The 10,290-nt window shown below is 41.1% G+C and overlaps 1 protein-coding gene across 1 annotated transcript in view; it reads right to left on the bottom strand.

The window, feature by feature from the left end:
* The window catches only part of zbtb20 (zinc finger and BTB domain containing 20), a 14,223-nt gene extending 4,146 nt beyond the window's left edge, over positions 1 to 10,077 (bottom strand). Inside the window, 3 exon segments of the mRNA XM_020599103.1 lie at positions 1 to 1,249; positions 2,515 to 2,659; positions 9,944 to 10,077. Of these exon segments, the coding sequence (XP_020454759.1) occupies positions 1 to 1,229 (1,229 nt within the window). The 5' untranslated portion in view covers positions 1,230 to 1,249; positions 2,515 to 2,659; positions 9,944 to 10,077.
* Positions 10,078 to 10,290: the final 213 nt, after the last annotated feature.

The following is a 10,290-nucleotide window of genomic DNA, read 5'->3' as shown; positions in this document are numbered from 1 at the left end:
GTGCTTCCCGCAGTGCCCATCACTGGGGAATTGCTGGTCACGGTGAGCGGCATCCTCAGATTGCTGGTGTGTGATTCTACCTGCCGCATGTAGTGCGGGGCACTTGTCAGGGCCTGGGACATGACTGAGTTTGGCAGGGGCTGCATCATGCTACTGTCACTAGTGCTGTGGGATGTGTCCCCGTCCTCTGCCTCTTGCACTTGCTCCGGGGATGAATCATTGACCTCTATCTGCACTGGAACGCCTTCACCTTGCTGCCCTTCCCCGCCCCCATCTCGACTAAAGGCCGGCAGGTACGGCTGCTGCTCCATAGCATCTGGCTCAGTACTGATGGAGGAGCTCACCCCTGAGTCAAAACTTTCGACCTTGGATTCACTCTCTACACCCTCGGTATGGTCAGTGTCATCTTGGAAGTCTCCCAAGTTGTCACAGCAGCTGTACTCGTCTTCGGCCTCCTGCTTTATGTGCATCCCTCCTGGGTGTAAGCGTACCGGTCGAGGTTGCTTGCGGCAGTGAGTGGACTCTGTGGAGAGGAAGCGATCTCTCTCCTGGATGCGGTTCATCCAGGATGGATCTTGAGATTGCTGGTCCTTCTGAGTGCTGTGAGTTGTATCATAATTTGATGACAGAGGGTTAATGTAAAGGGGACGCTCACGGGTTCCATTCTGTAGAGAGATACCAGGGTAGGGGTACAGTGATGGGTATGTACGATCCATGCTTTGCTGTGATGGTGCTTGCATATAACCTGACTCTGCGTCGCTGCTGGGCCCAGAGGTGCCAGACTCCGGCGTGCCACGGGGTGTTTCCTGACCAGAGTCTCCTGGTATAACAGAGAATCCCCCTGGCCCAGCCAGGCCCACATTCTGGGACACAATGCGGGTGCACTCATCAATGACGGTCTTGATCTGTAGGATGCTGGCAGCAGTAAGGATCTGCAGGGCCTCTGACTGAGATACCCGCAGAATCCCACTGTACATAAAGTCAATCAGCTTCTGGATGGATTGCACTGAGACCACAGAAGGGATCTCAATGTCGCTGTAGCCCAAGAGCAGCTTGTCCTGAAAGAAGGGGCTTCCAGCAGCCAGCACACACCGGTGAGCTCGCAGCATACTTCCATGGATCCGAACAGTCACGTCACAGAAGTGCCCACGGTTGCGCTGCTCATTGAGGGTCTCAAGTACAGAATTGCTGAAGTTGTGGAGATTGATGTTATGAATGCGCTCGGTCATCCCCTTGCAACTGATGTCACCTGCAAGCAAGGAGAAACACGTCTGACTTAAAAACTCTGATACATGCAATCAACTAGAATAAACACTGCACTGTGTCTAAAATTTGTTTTTACCCCCACATTTAATAACAATATATTTCCAATAATAGTTTGCAGTATTACCAATATATCTGGAGTAATACCACTGTAAATGAATAATTAAATATACACTGTGTAAGACCTGTTGTGACCAAATGTATCACACAAAAAGAAGCTCTGCTGTATGTTGACACTACAGTTAATTAAAATATCTGATAAGTAGTGTTGATTCTTATTATGAGCACAACATACTGTAAGAGTGTTAATTGGTGTATTCCTAAAATAAAAATGTACATATGTTAGACCTAATTTTTTCCCTGAGTCTCATGTTTCAAAATATTAGGACAAGAATCAAATAATTTCAGCATCTGAGCTAAATTTGTCTCTTAAATCATGGTTAAAAATTCCACATTACCATTAATTAAAGACAATTAAGATGGTTCCCATTTAGTTAAAACAAGTTTTTGGTGTTGTGTGTGTGTGTATTTCTGAAAATCCTCCAACCACCATTAGGTGGTGCACTGGGCTCAGAGGACGGTCGGGCTCTTTTGTTAGCCATGTGTTCACTGTGATGGCGCTTCCTAACTATCCTAGGGAATACACACTAGATGTGACCCGGCTTATCAGTGTGTAAGATAACTTAAGATGCTTTTCTTCCCTATAAGGTGCTAAAAGAAATGAAAATCTAAATTAGATAGGTAGTAAGTATTAGAATTATGCAAATTATGGGTTTACATAGTTGCTGTGAAATTAATTTCTATTGCACATGAACATGTATAATTTAAATGAAGCAGTCAGCCTTATTTGAACCAAACACAGCCCTTGCCTTTAAGGAAATCGCCCTCATTTTAAACTTGGAAATCTATGTCAAGAATTTTATAGATGGCTGGTTTACACTTTACACTGTGGAAAAATGTCAGAATCAACACCTAACTATTTTATACGTGAAAAAAATACTTGAAAATTTGGAAAAATGCTTTATAATTTGTCATGCAGTTATATATAGAACAGAAATAAATTAAAGGTAGGACTTACAACAAACCCACAGATTTGTTTATCCAAATGAATTCAAATTTAGCTCAGATCTACCGCAGAAGCAGAGCGATGCTAGCACAAAGTAACAATGCTCATTTGCAGTCATTTCTAAGTTATTTCTAACCTAAACATAAAAGGAAAAGAAAAAGAAATTGAATCAGCCCGGTACTCACAGTCAGATGACGTTTTGTTACGAAGATGCTTGTGCGGCTGGTGATGATGTGTGGGTCAAGCTTCAGTTTGCTGGTGGAGATGGCTGATCAGAGGCCGGGTGCTAGGCAAGGCTGTCAGTCCTCTCTGTCCAAATCATGTGTTGCTCTGCCAGATTTTGGAGGGGGAGGGAAAAGACAAAGACAAATCTTAATGCCATATACTGCCTTGTCAATATTGCCACTCCCTTAATGAACGAGAAGCCACTGTAATGCGAATATCTGCCACCAACGCATTGCAACAGATGTGTGAAGAGTTTTCAAAGCAAGATAAATGGATGTTCACCACCAATTACAAATCACGGTTGAAAATATTACTGGTGTTGGAGGCACTTCTTCTCTCAGTAGTTACAACATAACCACGCCCTTTAAAAGAATAACAATCTCAATTCCTCATACATTTACACAGATGAAATATTTTAGAAAAGATCTCAGAGATCTAACACAGTATGTCCGTGTGTATATACAAATGTATGCGTGTTCATTTTCAAACCCTTGAATTAAACAAGACAACATCCAATACAGACACAGACTGAACATGAGAAGTCGTAAAAATAGAAAAGGAAATATTAAACACACAAGGCATTCATTGTAAAGCACAAGAGAAGCATTCAACTACATCAAAGCATGTGATGAGCTGGTTTGGTGATATTGAGAAAGTCTTGCACAATTGCTTCCACACTGCATACACACATTAGTATGCAGTTTGACCTCAAAGCTGGAAACAAAATTATGTAAAGCAGACTCATGGTATCTTTTAGGTTCAAGCAATGCACTCAACCCCCCCCCCCTTTCAACAATCTCTCACTTATTAGTGCCACAATGGTCATAGTGCCTTCCAACACTTTAACCAATGAAGCTTTACAATTATCTGGACATTACTGCACGTTTGGATGTAAATATTTATCAGTAATCATACTGTACTTGTAATTACAAGTGTGTGAAATATTTCTTGGAAACAGAAAAAAAAAAAAAAACCATTCAGGAGCTGGTTACAACACGGACATCAAGTGCTCTGTAAAATGCCAGGAGCTACAATGTGTTTCTGAATGAATAGAACGGGGCTAGGATTTGACCAGACCTGCACGTTAATGTTGACACATATTATTCTTTTACAAATCTCAAGCACTTTCAACGAACATACCACTCGCTTTGAGACACAGAGGTGAAACCTACAAATGAAAACTGTTATTTTAAAGCAAATGACCACTGTATTTTTCCACACTCTCCGGTAGTAGAAGAATGTTCTGCCAGAGAGAGAACTATGCTTCCAAAATGGTCAAATAAGACTAGGATTTTCTTTGTAGTCTAGTGCAGAGAAGCAGAATATCTAGGAGAAAAACCTGAGTTGAGCGGTTACAGTATAGTAAGTGAAATATGTGTGTTCACAGATTGCTTTGTGTCCACAGGCCTCAGTTTGAGAAGTGCTGTGAACAATGAGACATGCTTGTTTTCTTAAAATGTTCTCATCTACTAACAAATCTGATGATTAGATATAGACAAGTAATAACGTGTTTAGCAGCAGAGGGTGATAACTCGTTACTGTGACGAATCATTCTTTGGCACTAAAACACGCACACACACACACACACACACACACACACATTTGTTCTTCTGTCTAACTCAGGACAGATATTGCATTTTACAGTGAAATCTAGTGACACCCTCCGCCTCTCTACGGCTGCCTCTAAATCTAAAATTAAACTTTAACCTTTTTCTCTAAAGTGTAACTGTAACAGACACTCACCCAAAACAACCCTGGAGGACTCTGTATTACACACTTCCATATAGGCCTGAACCCCAAAAAGGAGCTTTGTTGTAAAACCTAACTTGACCTTTCCCAATCCAACCCTTACGTTAACCTAATCACTGTCACTTAAATTATTCAGAAATTACTTAAGTCAATGTGAAATCCAACCAAAAAATTTTCTTGAGTGTACCACATACACACACACACACACACACACACACACACATGCCAAAATTCTTGAATGCATCACAGTGGCAAATATTTGACCTTTTTCTTTGCTCACAGGCGTTGGTTTCAGATGTGCCTGTATCCTGATGCATGGGCCTTTTTTATGACTACCGTTAGACAATGCAAATATACAGTATATGTCCCCTGTCTGGCTTCCCTCGTCCATCCTGACATGTAAATCCACCTGCCTAAGGGGCAAAGTGAGGTGAATACTGGCAACAAAGGAGCAGGCCAAGGGAAGAAGGCTTCAGTTGCTCAGACTGCCACTCACAACAGTGATTCCAGTTTAGCCGTGACACAGTGGGTGAGCAGCAGCCAGCGCCTACCTGCAGTGAATTCTAATCAGCCCAGGGGTCTGTCTCCCTCCCTCCTTCCCTCCCTCCCATACCCTGCCTTGGACTAAAGGGGCTGATGATCCTTCAAAATTAATTAGATCCTTGTAGGAGGCGGCCATTTTCTTTCACTTCCTAATCAGCAAAAAACAAAATTTAAAATCAAACTAAATTCGGGATGTCTATTTCTCCCCCACCCTCCTATTGATCTGTTTCTCAGTGTCTCTCTACCTGTTCCTGTTTCATCACACTGAAACTCCCTTGCAGTCTTTCCTTCCATCTGTCTGTCTGTCTGCCTGTCTCTCCATCTGCACCCCCTCCCCTTCCTCCTCCCTCCCTTCGAACCTTCCCCGACACCCTCCGCCTCTCTGCAGCTGCCTCCATGCTCCCAGCTCTGTGTCTGCCTCTGTGGAGTTCGCTGTCAATAAATCCCCAGAGGTCAGTTTGTCTGCGGGAAATCAGACACAATGCTTCGGGCCGCCAATGCCCTGCTACTGCTGCCACAACAAAAGCCTGAGGGAGGGGTGGTGGGTGCGAGAGTGGGATAGAAAAAAAAAAATTAAGACAGAGAGATGAAGGTTGCAACTTCACCAGCCATATTCCAGGTTAATCAGCTGCCTGTATTAGGTGACGAGCTCATGAAATGCACTGAACATTAGTTAATCAAGGGGGGCTAAAATGCTGAAGATGGGGGATGGGGTTGAAAACGGACATAAGAGGCGTGCTCATGAAAGGAACAGTATCAGCCATGTGAATAACATGTGTTTTGAATATGGCGAATAACACTTACAAAACACACTCCAAGCATATATATTCAAGGCCCTTGGTATATTTATACATGGAGACAAAATGGCCAGACTCATATCCATGCATGTGCATCCAGGATCTTGATGAATCTGATGCAGATCTGCACTTATCAAGAGCGTTTTATGTTGCATCCAATTAACAGCAATTTATGAGTTTGTTTGAAACCTCGCCGCTTAACGATCACTGTCAAACATTGTAATTATTAATTTCAGTCTTCCATTTAGCCCAAGTACATTAGCATATAAACTACCAGAAATCATGCTTTAATAGTATGGTTTGGATACGTGATCTAATGTAATTTAGTACACAGTGTGACTGTGTAGCGAGCAAACTGAGAATGATCAAATGATGAAGAGTTGATCTGATGAGTGATAACTGAAGGTGTGTTTGATACAACAGCATGTTCATTTCAGTCAGTGTGCAGCTACAACTCGCTGTAATCAATCAAACTTTTCTGAAAAACATAAATAAACAAATTAATTAAACCCCAGATTTTGTGTCTTGGTTCGCTTTGATCAGTACAATTCAAAATTATTCTATCAGGTGAGTGAATATTCATCTCTGGCTAACAATGTTGTGTTAGCTGATTTAATCCAAGTCATTTAGAGCGTCTTGTCTTTAATTACATTTGAGCACTTGTATATGAAGCTGTGAAGCAATAAACATGTAAGTTAACTACAACCCAAAACCAGAAAAAGTTGGGGTAATATGTAAAATCAAAATTAAAACTGAAAATAGTGATGTGTAAATCAACTGTGACCTGTACTACAATGAAAACAATACAGCAGCACATTATTTGATGTGACATCTCATCAATTTTATTCTGTGTTCAAAATAAACACTCTCTTCAATCCTGATGCCTGCAACAGATTCCAGAAAAAGTTGGGACAGTAAAGTGTTTACTACGATGTGATGTTGCCGTTCCTTTTCATAACACTTAAAAGATGTTTAGGGACTGAGGACACCAAGTGAGTAAAGTGTGCCAGGTGTCATTTTGTCTTATTCTTCCTGCAAATAAGTCTTAAGGTGCAGAACAGTCCTGGGTCTTCGCTGACGCAATTTGCATTTCATTAAAAAATTTTTTCTTTATTGCAACACGAAATAACACATTTACAGGACAAAGGACATAACATAGAAGATGAGACAACAGACATTAGCAAGAGACAAAGGGATTATTAAATTAAGTTGTGTGTGTGTGAAAGTGTGTAGTGTGGGTGCATCCAACTCTATGAAGACTGATATTCAGAACATATTAAAGGAAAATAAAATTAAACCAAATAAATTAAGAAATGTGGGGTGGGGTTAAATGTTAAAAAAAGGGGGGTGGGAGGTGTTAAATTAATAAAGGGGTGTACTGGTGATGCCACCAGCATGAGCTGAGGCGATCACTTGGGGAGCTCTGGAGCATCTCAGCAGGGTGAGGTCGTCCAGGGCAGCAGGACAGCAGCATCCTTGTGTTATGGTTAAATTAAACCTTCCCTTTGTTTTACTGCTTGTCACGGTTTATGCTAATAGTTGATTGTTGGGACTGAAACAGCTCGGGGTCAGCCCCTGACCTTGACAGGAGAGACCCGACCCAAAGTGTGGTGTGTTCCCCTCCTAAACAGCTCCCACACCCTGAGGAAAAGGAGCTTATCTAAGAGGGTGTCAGCAGTTCAGTAATGCTATATGTAGTTAAAGGAATGAAAACTGTAACCTGGCCTTCCTCCCCCATGCTGTGCCCCCACAGAAACCCCAAGAGTGACCCCAAATTGCATGCCTCAGCTGCTGGGTACAAGGCGGAGCATCTCCTAATACAACTCCTGGTTTGTTAATGGTGGAGAAAGATGAATGGGTAAAATGATGATTCTTGATGCAGTGCCGTCTGAGGGATCGGAGAGCACGGTCATCCAGCTCAGGCTTTCACTCTTGGCCTTTACACACTGAAATCCCTCCAGATTCCTTGAGTCTTTTAATTATATTATGCACAGTAGAGGGTGACATATTTTGAATCCCTTCCTATTTTTCTCTGAGGCCTTTCCTGGATGTAGTTTTTGTACCAAACCATGATTGTAATCACCTGTTGACATCACCTGTTTCAAATGGAATCATCATTTCATTGTTTTACCTCATTTACAGCCCTAAAATGCAACTATCCCAACTTTTTTGGAATGTGTTGCAGGCATCAGAAGTGAAGAGAGTGTTCATTTTGAATTGAGAACAAAATTGATGAGATGTTCCGTCAAATAACGTGCTGCTTTGTTGTTTTCAGTATGATACAGGACACAGATGATTTACAAATCACTGTTTTCAGTATTCTACATACTGTCCCAACTTTTTTTCTGATTTGGGGTTGTAATGCTCCGAAATCACGTAATGCTCACTCAACACTTGAGTGGAAGCGGTAGAAAGAAAAAACCTCACAATCTCAAGGTTTAATTGATTTGTCTTTATAGCAGCACTGAAAATCATCAACAAGCACACGTAGGCTGCTGACAAGTTGAGCCAACATTTTCACACAACATTTTTTTCCTTGACTTCATTTTCTCCCTTGACTGAAACTGTAAGGTGTAACATCACAGAACTGATGAAATATTTTTGAAATGTGTATAAATGTCTGATGATACTTTGTACAAGCTGAAATTACACGTGAGCAACTATAACATGAAACACCTTGCTAAATTTTGAACCGGCTCTTCACCTACAACTAGAGATGGACCCGATTTGATCTTATATCGGTATTGACATCATTCACTCATTGGAATATTGGACAGACAGGGTTGATCCACTTGCTGATCCATATTCCAGTCCACAGATTGTGCTGGACCACGAGCCCTCCGTAAACTAACATAAGGTAGCACGAGACATGTCTCCGATCCAGATTCTGTTCCACATCTTATCATAAACCCGAGGCAACTTCAGTCTGTAATGGAGTGAGCAAATATCTTTAGCTTTTGGTTTGACTAAAATGTTGCTTGATTGGAGGTATTTTATTCTGGAAATGCTGAAAAGCAAGACAGCTACTTGTGATGTGTGTAAAGCCAACGCGCCAAGGAGTGGAAGTACAGTTGCCTTGTACAATACAACCAGTTTAATCAAGTACCTGCAAACGCATAAACTTCCAGCAGACAACCCAAAGGCTAAAAGGATTACAGAGCCGTTGCTCAACTCAATGACCAACCACTATCTGTAGTGGAAAATGTTGGATTTTGCAGCCTGTTGAAGCACTTAGAGCCCAGGTATAATCTGCCATCCAGAAAATACATTTCAGAGACTGTGTGTGTGTGTGTGTGTGTGTGTGTGTGCTTGGTCTCTGACCATCTAGTGGTTGCACTTATCCATCATTACTCATATTTAATATTTTGCTTATTAGTGTTGATTGTTTTATTGCAATGATAGAGCTCTTGTATCAGAATCTGTATTGGAATTTAGATTGGTGCTGAAAAAAAAAAAACATGGATCAGCCCATCGCTACTTACAACACAGAAAGTACTGTACAGTGATTCTTTCTTCACAGCTACAGTTTCGATTTCCAGGCGCCACCGGGGACAGTTTAAAAATATTCAAACACTGTAAAATAGCATTTCATTAATTTACAACATATTTTCTGTTATGAATGCTCAAACTGGCTCAAAGCATTGTGAAGTACTTACAGAGTACTGCTGCAATGTTATGAGCACTGTTCAACTGAGATTGCCCGAATAAGTGTTGTGTTCGTGAATTTCTGTGCATCATACACTAACTTTATAGTCCCTTAAATTTTATTTAACTGTTGATGTTTAGTTCCACTGCTACGAGCGCAGCAGACGAACATGTTCAGTCCAACAGAAAACCATTCAAATGTGACAGGATGTGTGGCTTTCAGATGAATTCCTCAACTCCTCAACAAACAAAAATACAATAAACACTACAATACCCATGCACAAGTGCAGGGCAGTATTTTTTGACAGGACAGCTTGTTCAACTTCGGCATTTTCTGTCAAAAACACATCTACCACCACCCGTTATCCATAACACATCCATTGTCCATTTACACATGGAAGGATGATCTACTTTTAATATACTATTTTCAGCCACACAAACATTGATGACTTAAAGCTACCAGTAAATGTTCCATATTGTATTTTAAGACGATCCCAGGGGGGTAAAAACATTAATCCACTGTTGGTGGATGGGCATAAAAAAATTTAGACGGTCTCTCAGTGTGGTGACAGAAAGAAAAAATATCTCTGAATTGGCAAACGGCAGTGCTTTTGTTAATGAACATTTGACCAAAAAGAACCATCTCAGTACTCACATGATAGTCTCCAAAACACCTCTCACCCTCGAAGCAGATAATGTTAAATTCAAGAGTTATCATTTAGGTACAAGTGTCCACAGCAACTGCCTCTCTACAGCTACTATGCATGTTAAGGACATTTTGGCTCTCAAAAAAAAAAAAAAGAGGACATGCACAGATGCTCCTGTCTTCTCTGTTTCTGACTAGCATATCATAATCAAGGCTGATTAATTACTTCTATTTATCAAACATACATCTTGTTCCATATGTCTCTGTTTGTAAGCAAGTTCTCCACAAGTGAATTGTTCAATATGGAGGGGCTGTAAGTACCTTTATATCTCAGTAAAATGTATCTCCTGACTTTC

The sequence above is a fragment of the Monopterus albus genome, unplaced genomic scaffold (assembly GCF_001952655.1).
Source record: "Monopterus albus unplaced genomic scaffold, M_albus_1.0 scaffold39.1, whole genome shotgun sequence".
Taxonomy (NCBI): Eukaryota; Metazoa; Chordata; class Actinopteri; order Synbranchiformes; family Synbranchidae; genus Monopterus; species Monopterus albus.
This window is presented reverse-complemented; position numbering and strand designations above follow the sequence as displayed.